The sequence below is a fragment of the Plodia interpunctella genome, chromosome 12 (assembly GCF_027563975.2).
Source record: "Plodia interpunctella isolate USDA-ARS_2022_Savannah chromosome 12, ilPloInte3.2, whole genome shotgun sequence".
Classification (NCBI taxonomy): Eukaryota; Metazoa; Arthropoda; class Insecta; order Lepidoptera; family Pyralidae; genus Plodia; species Plodia interpunctella.
Genome location: NC_071305.1, coordinates 4,458,016 through 4,480,992, shown reverse-complemented (window position 1 = coordinate 4,480,992; position 22,977 = coordinate 4,458,016). Strand labels below are relative to the sequence as shown.

The 22,977-nt window shown below is 34.5% G+C and overlaps 1 protein-coding gene across 1 annotated transcript; it reads left to right on the top strand.

Moving 5' to 3' along the window:
• Positions 1-6,568: 6,568 nt before the first annotated feature.
• Positions 6,569-9,009, top strand: LOC128674338 (brachyurin-like). Its single transcript, XM_053752832.2, has 5 exons — positions 6,569-6,815; positions 7,276-7,543; positions 7,924-8,022; positions 8,212-8,405; positions 8,867-9,009. Exons 1-5 carry the CDS (start codon positions 6,603-6,605, stop codon positions 8,966-8,968), a joined length of 876 nt encoding a protein of 291 aa, XP_053608807.1. The 5' UTR covers positions 6,569-6,602; the 3' UTR covers positions 8,969-9,009.
• Positions 9,010-22,977: the final 13,968 nt, after the last annotated feature.

The following is a 22,977-nucleotide window of genomic DNA, read 5'->3' as shown; positions in this document are numbered from 1 at the left end:
CAACTCCGAAGCACTTAAATATAGATTTACCCTTTGAAGAGCGTTCGATGGGTCGGCGAGGTGAGAGATCCATCATATCTCGATTGTAGCCCCTCTCAATTATTCCCTCCTCAGAATTGATAACTTTATTCATTTTTCACCCAACATTCGTTGTTACATTAGTACAAAAGATTTTTGTTATGTATACAGTATTTCTTTTTGTTTGGGAGTTTTGAGTACAGCCTCTTTCACAATATGTTACACAAGTAGAAGTAGAAAAAGTATTCCTAATATTGGGGCACTAACCTTTCTTATGGATGCCTAAAGAGGATGCTACATTCATGACTCATCACGCAGGCCCAATACGCATGATCAATTTAATTATTCGTAATAATGACCATTTATTGGTATTATTCGTGCTCCGTCAGGCGCACTAAAAATCGATGTCTATTTTCTAGGGTTTTATCTTTACGTTGACCAGATACCACTCGTGACTTCATCCGTGGTAAATGAAAGTTCGTACATCTGAAGATGCCACAACAAATTCGGATTTGTTGTTGAATTAGCTACATCACTAGGATGGTTTACAAAAGGGTTTCTTTACACAAATAATGGAAAACGAACCATAATCCTTGTTGATCCATTCGATCCAATGACGTTTCGTTGTTAAGGTCAGACGATTAAGTTTGTGAAAATCTAGTTATTTTTTACAAAAATAATGGTATTATTTCTAAGGATTTTGGAGTCATACTAGTACCTATCTTATTTAAAGTTGATATTTGTATACTTTTAAACCGACATTTTCATGCGAATTCTGATTATAGTCCTTAAAAATAGTAGCAGTTTTTAAACTTTTAATTATAAAAAGGAATAAATTGAAATACATTAACAAGAGATTGGAATATATAGATAAAAAGTATTGACACCCCTTAACGGGAAACCATACGACAGTGTCTCGCCGTGGTGACAAAGCGAATCTGCACCAATGCAATAGCGTTTTTCATCAATTGTAATTTACATTACCTGTAGCTGATATATATACATGGCTATAGAACTATTAGACCAGAAACTATTAAAACTGTTCAAAACTGAAGAAAGCTGGTTTGTTGGAGTTTTGACATCGCCAAAGATGGAGGTCCGATTTGGAGAAGAAATTCCAAAGACCTAAAAAACTGTACAGCTTTATTCAAATTCAAATTCATTTATTCAGAAATTAAACCTTCACAGGCACTTTTTCTCGTCAATTTTTAAATTTATAGTTATTTCTCACAAGCTACAAACTATTGACATTTCGGAACGACCACTGATGAAATAAGGTGCTGCCGAAAACTGCTTTAAATAAGGATATAAGAGGAAGTAATAATAAACTGTATAAAGAAGGAGAATATTATGTAAGATACTTAGCTGCGAGAGTGGGAGATATTCGGGATATTTAGATTGCATAAGTATAAGTAAAACTTGCATACAAAAGCATATTCCTTCTCGAAAAACTATAGCAAAGATTATAATTAGAGCAAGTAACCATATATCATATTACATTGTGACAAAATATTGATTGACTGCAATAGTTTCGTGATAGTTTTTCTGTAACTTCGTTTCAGTAAAGTAGGAGGGTAAGATAAAATGTGATAGTTATGGTAGATAGATGTGTGTGGGAATAGGGTTAAATAAAATGTGATAAAATATTTAAACGAAGCCATTATTTATTTAAATGAAATTCCAAAAATAACACTCAAGAAAACAAGTACAATCGAAACAACTACAAACAACGATCCGCAAGCATTCGAGCTAGTCGTAAATTTAAAGAACGACTGTAAAACACGGCATGACATAGACGGGGTGGATAGTATTGTCCCTGCAGACGAATTTACCCAGAGACGAATTTAGGTGGCAAGCAAAAGTGCACATAAACTACGACAGGCGTGCCCCGGCATGCTTGCTTCATGAAAATGCAACCAGTAAGTGTGACTACGCTTAGTTCTATTTTTCTCCGCTCTTTGTACAAAGTATATTATAGGAACAGAAGGTTGTCAATTATTTTAAAAGTTAATATATATATTTATATATATTATTATATATATTTATATTTACCGTTGCACCGTCAACTTTGACATTAACTTTGACATGCGCAGAAAAACGCAATGCACTGTCATGAAATGTCTAAACGAATTTGACGTTGTAACTCACACTTACGATACAATTGGGTAGGTACGAAAAAAAAATAATATTTTGTATAGCACTGATTACTGCATGTCAAAGGCTTTCTAAACATAAATTTGTTGCACTTCTGAACATAAATTAATTTTCATTGTCTTTTGAAGGTCTAACACTAGATATACAGCGTCAGCTAAAATGTAGCTGAATGTTGTTTTTTCTTAGCCAGAGCAAAAAACTTACATACAAGCTATGCAATGTACCTGGTTAACTGATTTTATTTTATTTATTTATTTATGTACAAAACATAACAGTGTAAATATAAAACATACAAATAGGAAACTAAGTACAAAGGTATTACTTATTTCTATAGAAATTTCTTCCAGTAGACCCGCGAAAAAAGAATGGGAAAAAAGAGGCATTGGAGTGTACAAAACAGAAAATTACAATAAACTTAAATATTTTATATAGTGCATAATATAATATAATGTATAAAACATGCATAAGAACTACATATAGTAAATAAACTATAATAGTAAATACAAATAATATATACTTATATATATTAGGATCAAACAGAAAGAGGTGTTTCTTAACACTTTTCTTAAAGAGCGAAATTGTCTTTGACTCCTGTATACTAATTGGAAGTAGATTCCATAACCTGACTGCTTCAACAGAAAAGTAATGAGAGTATGAGGTAGAATTATGAAGAGGGAATTTCATAGGGGTCGACGGTAAGATCTACAAGGGGCTTCAGAGGAATATAAGAAGGAAAAGCGTTCCCGCAAGTAGGAAGGGTAATTAGGATTAAATAAAACATTGAAAAGGAGAACGAGAACTCTATATTTCCTTCGAGATCGTATAGAAAGCCAGTTAAGTTGTTCGCGAAACTCCGTAACATGATCAAATTTTCTCAAACCAAAGATGAAACGAATACATAGGTTTTGAAGACGTTCTAGCCTATTAAGTAGTTCTTCAGTAATGTCGATAAAGCAAGCATCTGCACAGTCAAGTAAAGGAAGTATGAGAGATTGACACAAGGAGATTTTAGTTCGTACAGGCAAAAAACTTTGTAGACACTTGAGCGAGTGGAGCGAATAATAAATCTTACGGCTAGTTTCAGAAATATGAGCAGTCCAATTTAAATAGGAGTCCAGTGTAACACCTACATTTTTAGCTGTTTCCGTGTACGCAATTAAAGAACCGTCAAGACATAAAGGAGAAATGTTAGCAAAGTCAACGGATCTACACATAAAGTTGCTTCCAATTATCATAGCCTGTGATTTTTTGGGGTTAACTTTAAGACCAAACCACGGGGCCCATTCACTCACTCGAGTAAGATTTTTATTCATAGCACTAATAGCTGCATCGATATCTGAAATAGGAAAATGTTGATAGAGCTGTAAATCATCAGCATAAAGGTGATAGCTACAGGAAAGAGCATGTGTAACAGAATTGATGAAAACGGAAAATAGGAGAGGAGAGAGTACGCCACCCTGGGGCACACCATAACTGAGTAAACACCAGTCTGAGAGTGACTCACCAAGGCGAACGCGTTGCGAACGATAATGGAGATAGGATTCGAACCAAACTAAAGCGGGAGAAGAAACATTAATAGACCGTAGGATGCCAAGGAATATATCAAAATCAACTAAGGTAAAAGCACTACTGAAGTCAAGAAGAACAAGTAAGGTGAGTGATTTATTTTCAATGGCCCACCGGATATCATCAGTAACATTCACTAGAGCAGTCACAGTACTGTGCCCCGATCGAAAGCCTGATTGGAATTTGCTTAAAAGATTATGAGTATATAAAAACATTGAAAACTAATTATGAACAAATAGCTCAAGAATTTTGGCCAAGTAAGGCAAGATAGAAATAGGTCGAAGATCAGAAACGGAAGAGGGATTGCTCGTTTTAGGTAAGGGAATAATTTCTGCCAACTTCCAAGAGGAGGGGAAAGAGCAAGAGCGAATAGAGAAATTAAAAATATGCGCCAGGACAGGAAGAATATCAGGAAGAAGTAGGGAAATAATTTTAGAACACACAAGGTCATTTCCAGCAGCATTAGAAGTAATATTTGATATAGCTTTTTTCACCTCATCTTCAGAAACTGAAACAAGTGTAAAAGGAGGAATAGAAGGTAATGGCAGGCTAGAAAGTTTATTTAAAGTAGCAGATTTGATATTGGGGGGTATAACGACAGGAAGTGAGAAATGTTTAATGATCTCCGATAGGTCAATATTATTACTATTTACAAAAGACGGCGTTTTGCCAACACCAACAGACTTCAGAAATCGCCAAACCTCAGCAGGGCTACGATCAACAAGCGAATCGTGGAAATAGCTTCTCTTAGCATCTTTACACAATCGACTACAGCGATTACGAAGTATTTTATAAATTGATAAGTTGCGTTTAGTTAGACAACGCTTATATCGCCGTTTTGCTTTATCTCTGCGCGCCATAATAATTTTAATACCAGAGGAAAGCCAAGGTGCAGGATTGCGTTTCATTCTCACTCGTTTAAGCGGAGTATGATTATTGAACAGGGTAATTACACTGTTGTTTAGAATATCAACTTTAGCATCAACATTATCCGCATCAAAAATTGGAGACCAGTCCATACTACTACAATCATACATAAACGCCTCAAAATCAATTGTAAGTAAGCTGCGACGTAGACAGTACAGCAATTTACGCTTAGGGGGACGAACACAATAAGACAAATATATAAGATCATGGTAGGAAAATGGGGCAGAAAGTTGTCCATGTGTGAGAACAAGTTCAGGAGAAGAAACGATCATAAGGTCAAGAAGAGAAGGCGAGCGATTTGGAACATGATGAGTGGAAGAAGTAGGCAAGACATGCAGATTATAGGAATTCAGAAGGTTATGAAGTTTATGAGAGCGGAAATCATCTTTAATAATGCAAGTGTTAAAATCGCCCATTATGATAACGTGATCAAAAATAGGACAATAATTGTTAAGGAGTTTAATAAGGGAATCAAAATAATCAACTCGCAAGTTAGGACTATAGTATACTGCCAACAAGATTTTGGCATGGTGTAACGAAATTTCTAGGAACAGATGTTCTGCTAAGCCAGTATAATTAGAGGGGGAAGTGTCAACAATTTTATATGGGATATTATCACGGATGTAAATGGCAACACCACCACAGCCCTTGTCCACCCTATCGTTCCGTATCAGTATAAAACCAGGAATAGTGAAGAGAGAAGATGGAAGGGAAGGTTTCAAAAAATATTCGGAAATGAGCAAGGCATCTAGGTGAGCACTATCTATTGAAGCTATCAGGTCGGAATAGTGACTAACAACACTTTGAGCATTTATGTGCGCAAGATTAAGATTAAGAGAGTTGTTAGAAAAAAATAGAGGCTAAATGATCATGTAAATCTGCTCTGACGTAGCTGGAAGAAGGCGAGCAAGAAAAGAAACTATCCTCAAAATTCACAAGATAATCAATTAAACTATACTTAATAAAAATATAATATACCTAAATATAAATAATATAAAAAGTTATAAATTTTTTAATAATAATATTTGTAAATTAAATATGTACACAAAAATGTGTATATACACAAAAATGAGTTGCTAAACTCAACCTATACCCTCACTGCTGGTGTGTACTGAAAGAAATAGTGAAAACAAAAATTTTATTCACATCTGAATATAGAAGTCAGAATATTTAAACAAATTTTCTACCCTGACTCAAAGTTAAAAAGAAAGAAAGAAAAACATTTATGGAAATTACTACGGGCTTCGTACTTTTGTTTGTACTGATATTCTTATGTCACTGATATCGCTAATACATGTGTTTCTAGAAAGGAAATCGTCTGTCCTTACTTATAGGTACCTACTAAGTATTATTATGATATGCAAAAGAACAAATCACTAAATTGCTGCAAATTCACGTTTTCATTAATAATAATTGTCGTCGTATGTGTTATCTATTGATTTAAATTAAAGGAATTAAAAAATATTTTCTTTTGGTTTTTCCCAGTGATAAAGCAAAAACTTATCTTTTGGGCCGACCATAACAATACAACTATAAGGAAAAAGAAAACATTATTTAACATTATTTCATAGCATCATATTATTAACCTGTGAAGGCATGACCTGGATATATGACATGCTCGGTCTAGGCAAGAATGCCTCGTCTCTTTTCTGAAGGACAAAACTGATAAGTACAGTTCTTGATTTAATTTGATAATATTGACTTTACCACAACATAATTACTCTAATTCGAAATACTTAAGTGTGATTTAAATTTTATCTTAAGTGTGATATAAAATAATCTAAAAATCAAGTTAATACCATACATATCTATCATACGTTTTCTTTAATAAAAATCAATGAATGTGATTCAAAAGATTACCAGATTAGATAGGTCTGGCTATAAAACGATGGTCCTCACTATAATATTAACACTGACGTCAAAGAATTTTACTAAAAATGAGACTGCTGGTAGTTGGTTTTGTTCTGGTACTGGCTGCGGTCGGCTATGCCGAAATAAGCTCTGTTGAGGAGCTCAGTGGATATAACTACCATAGCAAGGTGGGAATCCGTGAAGCAGCAAGGATCAAGAAGTTAGAAGAATCAGCTTCCACATCAGGCCAGAGGATCGTCGGAGGAGCCATCACTGACATATCTGTTGTTCCTTATCAGGTACATAACAAGATCATTTCTTTCAAGTACGAGTAATGTGTCGTCAAATCGACGAATATCTTGTGTGCCTTTCAATTGAATTGCCTTTCAATTGATTTGGGATTAAAGGGCCTTCCTAATATTAATGCAAAGAAGACATATCCCAATTTATAAAAGCCCTTGTCATACATTTTTTGTCACTAAATTCTACGATTAAATGCCAAAAATGTAAAAAAAGGTTTATATTATAAGATAGTGCAAAGTAGACAAGGAAAAGTAGAAAAGCCGATCTCGGGTTCAGACGTTGATGAGAGAGCCTTGGAGCCATTTAATGATTTTTAATAAATTCAAATGGCTGAACAGATGGCTAGTTATTCTAATCTTAATTCCAGTTCTTAAAAGTCATTATGTTGAATAAAATACAAATAAAGATAAAACATTATTACCTCTGCTAATTAGGAGCATTTGCTTTCTTTTCAAGGTTGGTCTGGTCATCCAAATCCTCTGGGTGTTCACATCGGTATGCGGAGGTTCTCTTATCAGTAGTACCCAAGTGGTCACCGCTGCCCATTGCTACAGCGATGGATCCATCACCGCTCAGGGCTTCACCGCCGTCCTCGGATCCAACACGCTCTTCACTGGCGGAGTCCGTATTGCTTCCAATGATATTGCTGTCCATCCTCAGTGGAACCCTAGCACTGCTGCTAATGACATCGCTGTTCTACGCATAAGCAGCGTTACTTTCAGCAGTGCGTATCTATTTATTTTCAACACATTGAATATAACTACGATGGTTTGTCTACAGATAGCAATTATGAATAACAACGCTTAAAGCTTTAAAGTTGAACATTACTATGGTGTTCATTTAGAGAAAAGTCATATTCCACTTTAGGCCTTTCAGCACAGATAAAATGAATTGCATAAAAAATATATCATGTCAAAGCTTCGGTCTTCGGTCGGTTTCAGTCTTTACGAACTAATTTTTGTAAATTAGAAAAGTTTGTTGTAATTTCTTCTTTTAATATAATTAATCTTCTTCTAATATAATTATCAGATCTATTTTTAAATACTTTTGTCTTCGAAGTACATTATTTGATTAAATGATTTTTAAACAAGAGTTTATTTTCAGATGTAATTCAACCAATTGCCTTGCCTAGCGGTGATGAGGTCAATAACCTCTTTGTAGATGAAGTAGCTCTCGCTTCTGGATTCGGTCTCACATCTGATGGTAAGTAGGTACATGTGAAATGTTTATCGAATTTATTCAAAAATTTGTCTGAATTATTAATAATTGAATTAATTAGAATAATTGAATTTCAATTATTAATATTCAATTTACTTGAAATTATATCTGTAAAATTGTTTTTTTCTTGACCTTCCGATTACCGCTTCAAGAGATGCTTAATTATATCCTCAGGTGGTAACATTGGCTTGACTCAGCGCATCAGTTCTGTCGATTTGTCTGTGATCACGAACGCCGCCTGCGCCGCCGTATTTGGCCCCTTCGTCCACAACACCAACGTTTGCACCAGCGGCGCTGGAGGCACTAGCACCTGTTCTGGCGACTCTGGTGGTCCTCTTGCTGCCCTCAGCGGCGGCAGACGAGTCTTGGTGAGTGTGTATAAGTGCCTAAATCCACACCACCAACGTACTACTCTCATGAACAATAAAAATATTAAAGACCGTACTATTTTAAGACAACGTTAAGGTACTGGTAGTTTTATAGGGTAATTTGCACCGTAAAACATGACGATGTTTTTAACCGGCGCACCGCTGACGTTTAGACAAAATGGCGTAGGTACTAGCGTTTTTAGTGCACGTTAAAGTTAATGTTAACCCACCAACACAAACACACCCTTTAACATAATTTGATCAAAATGATAGTGATAATTTGGCGTGGTGCAGGCCGGACTGGTCTTGAAATGGTTTTTGTTTAGACTGAAACTAGGTATAAAGCTAGTCGACTTTTCCGTCGATAATTCATACGTGAGTGACTCGTATTTGTTAACAATATAGTGCTGCTTCCAGCAGACTTCATGAATTTGTATTCACTTGAATTGAATCTTTTTCAGATCGGAGTGACATCTTACGGAGCTGCTGCCGGCTGCCAACTCGGCTTCCCTGCTGCCTTTGCTCGTGTTACCTCATACGTTTCATGGATCCTCGCTCAGTAAATTTATTTTTCATTAAAGATTTTTTTATATCTTCAGAATAATTACTTGTAATAATTTATTACCATGATTTCTAGTTCTGCGGTGATGCGATATTATAGTGAGGCTTAATTTATCTTCAAAATTCGTAAACTATAGTACTTAATAAATAATTCCAAACACGAAAATTTCTGAGGATGTTCAGGTGAAATAGACTATGATTAAATTTGATTTACGGGTAAAAACGTGAAAAAAATTTCTTGAATAACATAACCTTGGTACTATTTATCGCAAAATTCTCCCAGGGCGTAGAAAACACAAGCAAGAGAACAAGTTTCGAAAATTCTTCAAAATAACTACCTAATTTATTCCATAACAGTGAGTAAAATACATCGGATGAGAATTAACCTCTTTTTAATGCATTTCAAACCCAAACAAGACTGGTGAGACCTACCTACATCTTTCTACGAGCTGGTTTTGTGCGTACGGTAACTCAAGAGGCGTATAATGACTCTTGGCTGTTATAAAGACTTTACCGCTTTTACTACTGAAATTATTTCCTTTGCTGTCCCTTGGGGCAGAAAAGTGCCTTTGAGCTTTTTTTAATGGTTTATTTTTAATTGTCTCTAACGTGTTTCTAAGTGGAGAGGTCTTATTGCGAAAAGGAAAGTTGCTACAGTAGTTATTTTGGTTTATCTTTCATATCGAGTTTGTTATTGCTAACACTGGTATCAAATTATTTTCATGTCGCCTAAAGGCATTTGACATGACTTTTACAACTACCGCCACATACGTGAACGAAAATAGTCAAGCACTTAAATCTTCAACACTATACAAACTCATATGGCACGAGTAGGAATTGATCTTGGGACCTTCCAATTAACTAGGTACTGGACCACCCTATGGGACCATCGCTGTTTCCTTTGATTCCTCACACTAGAAAACTAGCTAAATTTCAAAAATAGGTAACAGTATATAGTCGTCATAGCAACAGTATGTACAAAGAACCGATATAGACATAAAGATGTTAAAACTCGTCTGCATTTATTAATGTCTTTTATCACCAGTTGTTAAAAATTCAATGAAAGAATATAACTATATATACAAAATAAAATGTTGAGAGAGGTTGCCGCAGAAACGTACAGGAATAAAGTATTCCTTGGAGACCACGTAATCAGACAGTTTTTCGATGTAGGTGGTCTTACCTACGTCGTCTTTGTTTCAATAGTGAGAAGAGAAAATAAAAGCTGTAGATACCTATTTTATTATGTCGTTTTTCAATGTTGGCCTACTTGTATTTGTGAATATTGATCCTAAATACAGTCCTCTTCAATTTTTTTCCCTAAATATCTCCTATGTACAGACATAGTCAGTTATACAGTTTTATTACAATATAGACTTTGCGGTGTACCTAACGCACACGCACAGGTAATAAACCTTACCCAACCTAAAACTAAAAACTAAATTATATATCAGATTTTACATAGGGTTTATACAATTCATTGGGAATACTTCCATCGATTTAATGGAGCAAATAAATATAATAACAATTGTGACTATATACTCAAAACGCTGTTTATAGTGAATCGAGTTATCCTGACATATTTTATTGAAAAAAAATATATGTACCAATATTTTTTTATGACACAAACATAAGTTGAAGTAAAACGACCAAGTTATGCTGGTGATTGTGTTGACGGCCGCCGCTAAGGACTTCAAGTTTAAAAGAGAAAATATAGAAACATAATTCGGCTCCATGGTTTCTCAGCTCGGACAAAAGACTTAGGAGAACACTGAATTTTCTACTCTGGTAACAAATCCGCGTCAGGCCACTGGCGATAATCCAAGAGTTTGTGTTCCATCACGAGCATTTCCTTAGTATCTTGTTGCATTCGCGATTTGCTTCACATTTACAGATAGGAGCAGTATCACGTCTTTATTCCTTACGGGATAGATAGAACCAAGAGTCGCGAAACTCGAACACTTTATTTAAATATTCTTTTATTCGAATGTTGAGTACTTTATTTTCAAATTTTGACGTGTATGTCTGTTACTTACATCCGTACGCTTAAATGTTTCCTCGACTTGAGTATGAGTTATTCTCACTCAGGCATTAGGCTTAATGCCAATCAACTCCTTAAAGCCTAAGGAGTTGATTGGTCGTTGAGTGCGCGGCGCGTCGAGCGTATCCAGCGTTGATTGGACATGCTCAACGCGCCGCGCTACGCCCCGTGAATTTTCCTCATAGTTCAGTATCAAAATTGAGTGGAAAAATGAGGTAAAGACTTAGAATACGGCGGTAAATCACAAAAATTCTATAGGGTGGATTTCGTTAACCACGCTGTACAAAATTTGGTGCAGTGGTAGATAATATCTAAATTAAAATAGTACACAGGCTTAGTAAATAAATAGCATTCATATATATATTTACCAGACCGAAGGTAGTTAAAAAAAACCCACAATGCGGAGCCCTGGAACGCAGTTTATTATAAGAAATATGCCAGACTAATAATATAATATCTGATCTACCAAAATTCAGTAATGTTATTCTCAAATTATGTTGATCCAATAACAATCAGGGTCATATTGACCGTGAAGTAGTTATTCCATGAAATAAATATCATGTAACAATAAACCATAATTCACAGCTTTGTTTCAGAAAACAGTGCGAATAATGTTAATATCGAACAATATCAGTTCATGATTGGACAAAATTGTATGGCGTTGATAATTCATATTTGTGTTATCGTGGTTCATTTTGGTCAATTAATTTCACATTGTTAACAACATTTATTTCGAATAGTTAAAGATATTATTTGTGATAGTTTTATGTACTATTAGCTGCACCCCGTTCTGTTTCTCGTGTAATTGACTATCAGACTTTTAGTAATCGCGTACTTTCGTGATAAAAAACATACTCTATGCAAGGTATCAGCTACCCCAATACTAAATTTTATAATAATTGCCCTGGCCATTTGAGCGTGAACAAGTAACAAATTTACAAATTTATATTATTAGTGGGATGGGATAAGTAATGCGATTTTGTAGTCAAAACTACATCGAATATGCTGTGTTTGAATATACTTTTTTTTTTGAGATATACATTTTAATGTGTTTATAATAATGCCAGTAATGGCACAGATTATACAATACTTGCAGTAGTAATGGAAAACAATTAACGGAATTATTAAATTAATTGAAAATGTTGATAAATACTGTATAAAATTTAGTCGTACAATCAATGGCACATCAACCTACCAAATTCCTATAGAGGATCATGCAGGGTAACTTGATATGCTGTTAACTGTACCTATATATACCTATATAAATAATTCAAGATAACATTGACAAAGTAAATTCGTCACGTTTTTAAAACTATTGAAAGTTAATTCGTCACATGCATTAAAAAGTATGTGTTAGTTCGTCACATAGCATAAAAACACAAAAGGTAACAATTTTAGGAACAGTAAAAGAAACTCTACAAAAGGGAAGTACCAGTTTTGAAACTAGTTCATCGTATCCCGTGATATAAAAATAAATACATAAACATCTAAAACAAGTTATCGAAACAGAACAAACGGAAATAATTTGAGTAATGTTTTTTGTACAAACAATAGCGACGAACAAAAAACTATGCGTTTCTAGCTGTTATTTTATTTGTTTTTGGATCAACAATTTATATTTTTAACTATAAAATTTTACTCTCTATTTCTAGTGACATTTCAGAACATAAAATTGTATATGATCAAATTGCATAAGAATTCCAAGGCCAAAATTTATACTAATCCAGTAAAGGAATACTCATGTACAGCACTGAATTGTCTAATACACGCAATTTATTGCAGTTTCCTCTGTTGACAATTAATCCCCGAAGACATGAATACATACCATGGAAGTAGTAGGTACTCGTTGTACGAAGTACTTACTAAATCCATGCTACATACTTATATTTTATTTAATGTTGCTGACGTTGAACTGCTATATGCTATATGCTGACTCTCCATGATCAAAGTGTGAAAATTAAAAATATATTATTCCCGAAGGTTGTACACATAATGTGAAGCCTAAGCCGTATCCTATTATAGTATGAAATATAAATAGAAACTTCCTTGTAGTCCCGAGACCCTACAAAAATCGAAGAAGATATTACATTAAAAACATGCCGCATTAACCAGGATGATACAAAAATTGCACGCTAGTTGTGGCGGGAATAGAAAACGTCAAGCGACCCGCTGAAAGGCTATTAATTATGAGAAAGGAAATTGAAACCCCAGTGGAAATGAGAAAGTAATAAAATGCTACAGTGATTGCGCGATGAGTCTCGAGTTGCACCCTTTGCAAACTGAAGTATAGTCGGCGCTTGTAAACAGCGATTTCATTTGTGATAAACTAGTTTAAGTTTTTGATGTGCAACTTTTTTTCTTTAAGCATGTAGGTACAGTATTAAAGAAAAACATCAATCACATTTTTAGTGAAACAATGTCATATTGTTGATGTTTCATATCATATGCAACTGCTTCTAGAATACTTAATTGTAATTGTATTCACAGCATCTAAATTGGTTTGGTTCCGATAGAGTGTTGGTTGCACTGTTTGCAGATAAATGCATGTCTTTTGAGAATACCACTTCTCTTATGCGTAAAAAGGATGGGTAAAATTTTTCGTCTCAGGCATATTTTGTAACAAATATATCATCTCGTTAAAAAAATATATTTCTTTTGTTTGAATAAAAACGTAGGTTTCTGTTGTAAAAGGTAATGTTTTTAAATACATGCCATTATCATAACACATAGCACGTAATTTTTAACGAACACAACTTGCATATTATCAATAATGGCAACATTACAGAAGATTGAACGTCAACTTCTTAATGAGGGCGAGGAAATTTGTACAAGAGTGCAGCGCCGGAAAAACAGGTCTGGAGGCCCTGGACAATCATAGAAAAGAGGCCCGAAAATTATTTTTCAAATGTAGGTATTGGAAAAATAATTTTGAATTGTATGAATCAATCATAGTATTTGAATGAATCAATTTTTTTTCCATAAAGTCTTTCAATATTATTTATATGTGTATAAATAATGTTGAAAGACAGTAATTTTAAAAGTTTTAAAATACTAATTGATAAAAAATTTAATAACTAGGTATGTTTTATTTAAACGCTGCTCTCTTGCTGGTTCGTCGAAAATTGTTTTATTTTATGTCCATTTGGGGGCTCCCGTTTTGCTTATTTTGCTAGGCCCCAGGGCAGTACCGCCACCTGTCCTCCCCAAATACGGCCCTGTACGAGTGGAGGAACTTAAGAATCGTGTAAAGTTCCGGCGTCATTAAAAGTTTCCTCTCAGATTTGTGCCAACACTAATTAGCCAGACACTTATGGAAAAATGAGCAATGTTTTTTGGTGCAGCAGATAACTGTTAAAAATTGGAAGTGGCCGAAAGTATGTGCTATTCTGAGACACGCATATATATTTTTTAATAACATGTGGTGTCCCACTACTGAGCTAAAGCTTCTCTACTTCGCCATCCATTTCTATCCATTGCGTAACTCTTTCAGTCCGACATATTTAATTTAAAATTGTTTTATTTTATGAAATATATTTGGGAGCGTTGGAGTCTATGGTTGGATCCCAGGGTCCACTTTCCTACTACCATTATATCATATACAATTATACAATGTTGTGTTTGAGAACCTTGATGATTATGGATAAAGATTTCGATCTTTCGGTGACAATTTCAAAAAATCATTGGTTTTCGCATGTGGCTTAAGTTAGTATTACTCATGTATAAAAAAATTACCCCGAAATCTGATCTGCCTACACAATAACAATGTACATCGTACATACCTAAAAGAGATTTTCGATCAAATGAGACAATCCATATTATGTTGATGTCATAAGTCCTAACGGGAGTTCCAAGAAAAAGTACTTTCTATATTATACGTACATTACGTAATACTCAAGCCTAAATAAATTTAAAGATATTAGATAATTCAAAATTTGCAGAGACAGTAATACCTACTTTGGTTTTAATAATTAGGTTAGTACGAATTAGAAGTATCCAGGCGTGAGTTTTGATACAACTAGTAATTACTTTGAAGCTTGTTAACCAACTATATGTTGAGTTAATTATTATACATCTATGAGAATTATGTTTTACATCAAAGAGCGCGAAACCTACGCGTAAATTTGAACACATGTTTAAGCTATGTTTTTCGTTCACTGATATATTGCTTGATTTGTTGAGTGTTATAAGTATGTTACAAATCTCTCTCAACCTTGCGTGTTTCATTCTTGACTGTGACACACTGAAGCCCGGAGTAGGTACGCGTAAAGTAAACTTTGGAGATTCGGTTCTGATTTCAGGATGGATAATTATTTCCTTTTTATGATTTTTGATTTTGCCTTTTAGCTGTTTATTATATCTACCCGGCTATCTATTATATTTAGATAACTAAGGCTTAAAAGTATCATTGATGACAGCAAAATATTATGATTGTTCTACACACGAAGTATTGATTTTAGTATTAGTTTCTAGTTCGTCTGCTTGCTAACCTATGCAAAGCAGGATTATCTGTTGGTGCCTACTATTCAGCCTCCAATTCTGAATAATATTGTGTCCGTGAACTAGCAACATTACAATACAAATAAGATACAAGCTTTTATTGTTGTCAGAGAGATATTATTGCATCAAATGTGTGACAAAAAATCATGTCCGTGCAGTAAACCGTTGAGTAGTTCCCACGTTTGGGGCCGTTCCTGGGTGCACCATCTGGACATCATAATAATAAATAATTATACAAACTAAACGTGTGTACAACATTTCAGTTTATTTGGTTGAGGATATCTTATTCAAAATAGAGTTGCAAGATTCCACCCGAGTTTTAGGAAATGGACCTTATGACACTGGATTCTTTAAGACAATAGACATTGTGAGACTGGACGTTATAGGACACTGGACTCTTTAACACATTAGACATTGTAAGAGACTAGACATTGTCAGCCTAAATGGAGAATTATATTTGTAACGTTGCAAGTTAAATAAAAGCTTGCAATAAAACTTATATATCGAGTAATTTTGGTAGACTTAATTGTATTTTAATCAAAAATGAATTTACACAATACAATTAGAACGCCAAGATTCCACCACAAGTCTACTTAATTGACTAGGAACGCATTACTTTGATTTACATCCCTTTATAATAAGTTCTCCCCTAGCAAGGCGGCCGCAGCCCAATTTAAATCTTAACTTTTAGTTAAACTTTGCCATATCTTCGCCGGAGGTTTAGATTACGAAATTGAAGCTGTGCAAACTGTCAAAACATACAACGGGTTTATATTAATTAACCAATAATATAAAAATCATATAAAGTTTGAAAATGTTTCCATTAAGTTCATTATATTGTAACTAATTTTGCCCTCAGAAATTAAATCTATTATTTTAATATAATTTGTTAAAGACAAAGACAAAGATTATTTATTTGCAAAAAATAATGGTGAAAAAATAGTGGTGTGGTGTTACTTTCTTTACAAATTTAAGCTAAATAATTTCAGTTTCTTTGAATTGGTCGAGGAATTGATATAAAAACAATAGGTAATGACTAAAATTGGTGGAGAGTACTATTATAACCTGTCAGGTATTATAACCAGGTTACCGGGTTTTTATTACGAAAAAAAAAAATGTGTACACCATCCACGTGTGTTTCTACTTGGGTTTTCCGCTTCTGCCAGCATCTTCCATGACAAAAAAGAATATAGTTAAGTGAATAATAGAACAGTCGGTCATTTTGGGAAGGAATTTAGTAAATACTGATCTAAATCCGAGGTTGGAATAGCCGAATTTCACACTTCGGTCCGATCTGAAACCATTTCACTGTAAGTGACAGTTATCAGATCAGCGCAGTCAGACCTGACTCATATAAAAACAAGGCTATCTTCGGGATTTGTTTGGGGAGTAAAGAATTTAGTGCAACCTCTGTTCCATCCGTCCTTTTACAGTGTGTTTACTATAGATTTGGAAACATCAATAGCTTTCAATTCACTTTAATCTACAGTAATAAACTGAACCGCTTTTTTGATGATGTATTATTTTTGATTTTTATTGTAATTGTAATGTAGGTATTTTTTGTACAAATAAGGTGGTATGAACCGTAAGCTGATAAAATATCTGATAGCTGAACAAGTTTATCTAGCAAGACATAACGAACATATTTATCTAGAAGGTTAGTTTATCTGTCAGATTACAATGTAATATTTTATCTAAAAGTGGTAAAACAGGTGAAATGTTACAATTATTTTGAAATCTAATTTCATCATTCATATTTATATTTGTCTCAGGAACTTCGGTTTAGGAATTTAATTAAATTATGAATAGCAATTTGTAATGCACGTGGTTTCTTAAGACATTACGATGAAATAAACATTTGCATGCACCTAAATAAACGAAAAAATTAATTCATTTTTCGCTCCAAAAAGCTGATTTCAGCTCCTATTTTAAATATTCTACAGTCCATTTCAAGTCTGCAAATAGGTTTACCGTTGTTCTTTTTGGGTGGAAACAACACGTGGATTCGTGTAGCTGGTCTATTCCAAACATGTCATGGTGTGTTTACAACGTCCGAGTGTGAACATTTATCGGCCTCGCTCGCTATAGTCCAAGGGCTAGTGTATAAAACTAATTCACTTTTAACCTGGAAACGACTAGAAGTAACTAGTTACTTAATCTAGTTGGAAGTAGTTATGTATGTATTTGCCTTATTGAACTGTGCCTTTTTCTCGTCTACGGTTTTATGAAACATATTGAAAATAACAATTTACGGATTTTCAAGGCAAAATTGAATTGTTAATTTTTGAGCTTGCGTGTAGAAGTTCGTCTTCGCTTTCTATCAGACTAAACTGAGGTGAAACGCACTCAATATGTAATTTTAAAAATGTAGATAGGTATAATTTTTCTCATGATGATCACATGACTCAGAAGCTACAAGCTTTTTATTTTAAGCTTTTAATTTATCTATAAAAGTTTTCCCGGTTGCATGGCACATTAGCCCCGCGGCTAAATCTTTTTGTTCGGTTTTGTTAGAGCAGGTAGAATCCGCGGTGCAGCGTCCAGCGGTAACTCACGCTCGCCATGACATGCAAACGCCACGTTTGTAAATTATAAAGACCAAAGACATATACGTTACATACAGCCTTTATTTTTCAACTGGACAGAGGACTGAAATACTGAACAGAGTAGTTTCTGATAGTTACTAGCCCAAAAAAGCAGAGAAAATGCCAATATCGTGATCTGGATTGGATCTGAGATCTGGATTGTTTAACTATTGTGTCAGGTGTTTCAGCGTAAGGGGCGTTAAGAGAAAAATGAACGAGGAAAGTTCAAAGCAAGAAAAAAATTATATGCCCTTAATCATACGTATTTTTTTCTAATGGGTGGACAACGGTTGAAGGTGGAGAAATATGGCGCATGACGGCGTCGTACATGACTTAAAGGAATGTGGTGCGTTTTTGAAATCTAATTTCCCTCACTTAGTTGCTTATAAGTCGTGACAATTTCAGTAACGATTTTGATTTAATTTTCTGGCATTTGCGATTAAAACTGAAATATCTATTCGATACTGTTTGTGCTTTGTATATTTTGTAGCTCGCCACAGTGCCTGAGTAATCACATTTCGTGTTATCCTTTTATAGCGATGTCGCGTAGGCCGACAAAACATTGTGATTTAGGCACGTACTATTGTCAAAAAACTCTTCTTTAAACAATGGAATGAGAATTAAATGGGATTTACTAAGACAGGGGACGAGCTCCTCGCTGTTTATTTATTCGGAAACTCGGGCGAAGGAAATATGAAAATATAAAGATACTAACTTTCGGTCCGTTTTCGTGGAAATCTTAATGCTTATTTTATAATTTCCTCTTTATTCAAAACATTTTCAGGTACTTTCCATGTCATATAAAGCTGTCGTAAATTTTGCTCAAGTAGATTTTTTATTCCGTAATTGAAATAAGTGTCCCAAATAAAGATATAAGATAAATCAGTTCAAAATTAATGTAAAAAATTATATTCCAAGCTCCATCAATGATAGTAATATGGGTACTTGGTACTTATGATGGTTTACGAATTTGTCCCCAATTTACTGACGCTGAATTGAGAGTGATACTCTCAGCGGTTGTTGTAGCTTCAGGCAAAACTTCATAAGAAAAGCCCTCCCAGACTAAATCCTCGTACTGTGATCTTTCAGTCTGATAATTTTTCAAACGCTGAGAGCTAATTTAAGTCGAGAGGCTTAGTTAAATAAAGAATGACTGCGCAGAAATTATTACCAATTGAGACTTGTCGACTCAAAAATCTTGACTTGCACCTGTTTTACTGAAGCCCACTTGTAATTTGCAGTTCTGTTTATCTGTGAAGTTTTCAGTTAGACATAAGTACTTTACACAAATGTACTTCCAGCAATGTAGAAAGCTAAATTTTTACTCCTAATTTTGGATGTAATTATTATCTCTAGTAATGCCTAGCCCACTAGAGTTAATTCAGGGGAATATATGATATTATTATTGTATCAACTTAAGTAGATACCACTTATTTATCATTATTTTCGTTTATTTCACTCCTCCTATATTTTGTCCGAGGAATATCATGTAAGTCTATAAGAAAATGCAACGTCATTACCTGGAGGAAACATCTTCAGTTTATACTATTTAGTTTACTATTGTGTGCGACTTGTAAGTAGTGGTGTGTAGATTGTGGTAGGCAATTGTAAAACTTACGTCAGATGCTTTTAGGCGACTTGAATAAAATTTGACACCAGTGTTAGAAATAACACACTCGAAAAGAAAGAAGGAACTACTTTTGTTTACTAAACCTAAATTTACTAAAACTATTAGGAAATTATTTCATACATGTATGACGCTAAACACAGTAATGTGTGAAAATGGTTTTAGTCAAATAGCAAGCAATCCACGCATCCATATGTTACCGTTAAATATTGAAACCGGACCGATCTGTCTACGTCGAGCGCCCCTGTGCCCGACTCAGATTAATGAGGAGCGTAATTAAAGTAGTTAACACCAGGTGTCTCTGCCCAAACCTAAACTTGATGTATCCTATATACCTACTAGATGCCATCACTTTAAGACTATGAGAATATACAGAAAGTTTTACTAAGAATTAATAACTAGTTGTTCGCCGCGAACTTAGACCTCGCGAGCACAATATTTTTTTATAAAATTGTGAATATTTCAAAAACGACTGAACCGATTTTGATGCCCCATGAACTTAAGAATTCTATTGATAGATTCTGTCATACCTTTTAAATCTCATCAAAAACAGACCAACGCTTCGTAAGTTATCGCGTTACAAACATACATAAATACATTCAATAGAACGTCTACTATTTGTATATGTATACTGCATTTGGCAAACAATGGTGTGTGAGAGTTCAAGGGGCAAAGGACAGGATTCGGGAGCTCTTTAGAACAGCAAAGGAACTCATACATATGCCGTTGCAATCTCTCTGGATTTAGAAAGTTAAAAAATAATACTTGGAGAAAAGATTTGGCAGTAGTTGGTGCAAGGTTACAAATGTCTTTCTCCATATAAATTAGATAAACAATGCTGGATTTCTACCATAGATATCATGTGATTTATATCTATATATCACTATGAAATAATCATTTCTCGATTCTTCTATAGGTTAAATACTGAATACGGAAATTCGAATGATCTATATCCTTCGAATTTCCGTTTTCTATATTTTTATCTACGAGTATTTCCACTCAATAGATTATCCCAAAAGTCCGATTGGAAGTATTAGCCGAAACTAAATTAATTCCGTTGGGCGTGCGACAGGGGTCCAAGGGCCAAGGTTCATCCGAGATTCATTTTGATTACCGACGGATTTGCGCTAAGATCGGTGGGAACCGTCACGTGGTGGAAGGGGACCTGTTAAGTTATCAAGTCCTGATGGAAGAGTAATTAATTAACAGGATATTAATTTCAAAATAAATTGTTCTAATTAATATATAGCTGTCGACCTAAAGGGTTTAGCTTTATTAGAGAGAAATATAATTATTAGATAATAGTATATAATATTTCACGTAAAATAGTGTCTTTTAATGCACAATTTCTGAATATTTTGATTTAGGTAGATTGTAAAAGACTTATTGTATTTTTTAAACCTAGCAAGTGTAATGGTTTTCTTGGATGCCGATATTATAATATTCGATATTCTGATAAGATCGCACAGGGCTCATTTTTAAAATGAAATTTTGCGAAAGGACACAGCGATATAGCGTCAAAAGGTACTTTTCAGTCAGTAATACGACAAGGAGTGGTTTATTTTGGTGTGAACAATGAAAAGCTCAAAAATGAATCTGCTTATTAAACTTTTCAAGTGATAGGATTATAATTTGCAAAGTCACATACATATAAAGGAACGAACAAAGGACAGAGTTCTGCCAAAGTCACGATCGAGTCATAATTTCGGGACGTGAGCGGGATGCAGTTTCCGCAAAAACTTTAATTGTTCCACAAAATTGGTCCGCCGCGGCGGCAACGTGTCGTTGTAAATTAGGACTTTTTGTTGTCCGAGTAGCCATGTGATGGCGGGGACATGTTCTATTTGCGAGTGTTGTAGTTTTGATTTGTGCTTAAGTAGACTTAGTTACCTCTATCTCACTTCCGCATGTTACCGTCAGCGTAAAAAATAACCTTAAGATTTTGATGATTTGCCTGTGCTTTTACAGTCGGCCGCCTGCGTGATGTAAAGTCGCCGTGGGAATGTTATTGTTGCATAGCTGATGAAGCCTAGACCCTGTGTGAAAAATATATCAAAATCGTTTCATCTGTTTTTGAGATTGACATATAGATAGATGTACAGACCAACAGACACGAATTAGTTGGATAAAAAATTCAGAAATGGAATACCTACCACTGACTTTTTCTTTAATTTCAGACATTACCTCTGTTCACAATACTTATTTAATAAAAGTTCACACATAACGCACACCTATACAGATGACTCGTTAACGCCCTGAAATGGTGCAATATCGAAGTGAAGCAAGAAAACAATTTTACGTCGGGGTTGCCGACATAAAATATAGAAATGATAGACAAGCTCTTCTTTTCGAGTCAAAATAGAAAAGCAAATTTTATGATGACAATTTTGAACTAACTACATTTTGTACGAGTTTGTATCCTACAATTTTAAAAGTTCATTTTACAGATTTAGTAAGTTTTAGCGCTTGTTTGTATCTTAGTTTCATTTTTATTTGCTAGAAAGAGAAAACTTTAACGTATACTTTTTATCCCGAAAGCACTCGATTCCCATGGCATTTAGTAAAAATGATAGTCAATGGCGCTTTATAAAGTAGATGGCGTTACTGTGCATAAAATTTAAAATGTAAGTACCTAGTAAAATAATTACAACGAATGAAAAACCGCGAAGTGCAGCTAGGGTTATATACTCGGTGAGTATAATTATAATAACTCGTTGCTATGTTAGCAACAACATATTCCTATCACTAATTTACAATTTCTGTTTAGGTTGGGTTGTAAAAAGCTCTTCTGTTCTTATTTCCATTTTGTATTTTGGACATGCTCACCGCAAAAACAAGCTGGGAATGTGACAGCTGACCGTGTATCCAGGGCCGCAGCGAGGGACAGGGCGGAGGGCATAATCCGAAATTCTAATTAGGTAGTATCGTCACAACCACGGAAGAAATGTCCCCTTTATCTATACAAATGTAAAAGTTGAAGAGTTTATTTGAACACGCAAGTTTTACCTTTGTAGTAATCGCAATAATAGTTACAATAATGAGGAACGCTACTTTTATTTATTTTATTACCTGATTTGTTCAGAGGCCCACCATACATCAGCGTCGTGGCTACTGCCACTGGTCGCCCTTTCGACAAAAACTTATCTTATAACAACTATGTATAACAATGTAAATAAACGTATATTCTTTATTTCTTTATCTTAATTCTTACGGAAAACAAAGCCACGCTACTATGAAGCTGTGTTAAAATTTTGTCATTTA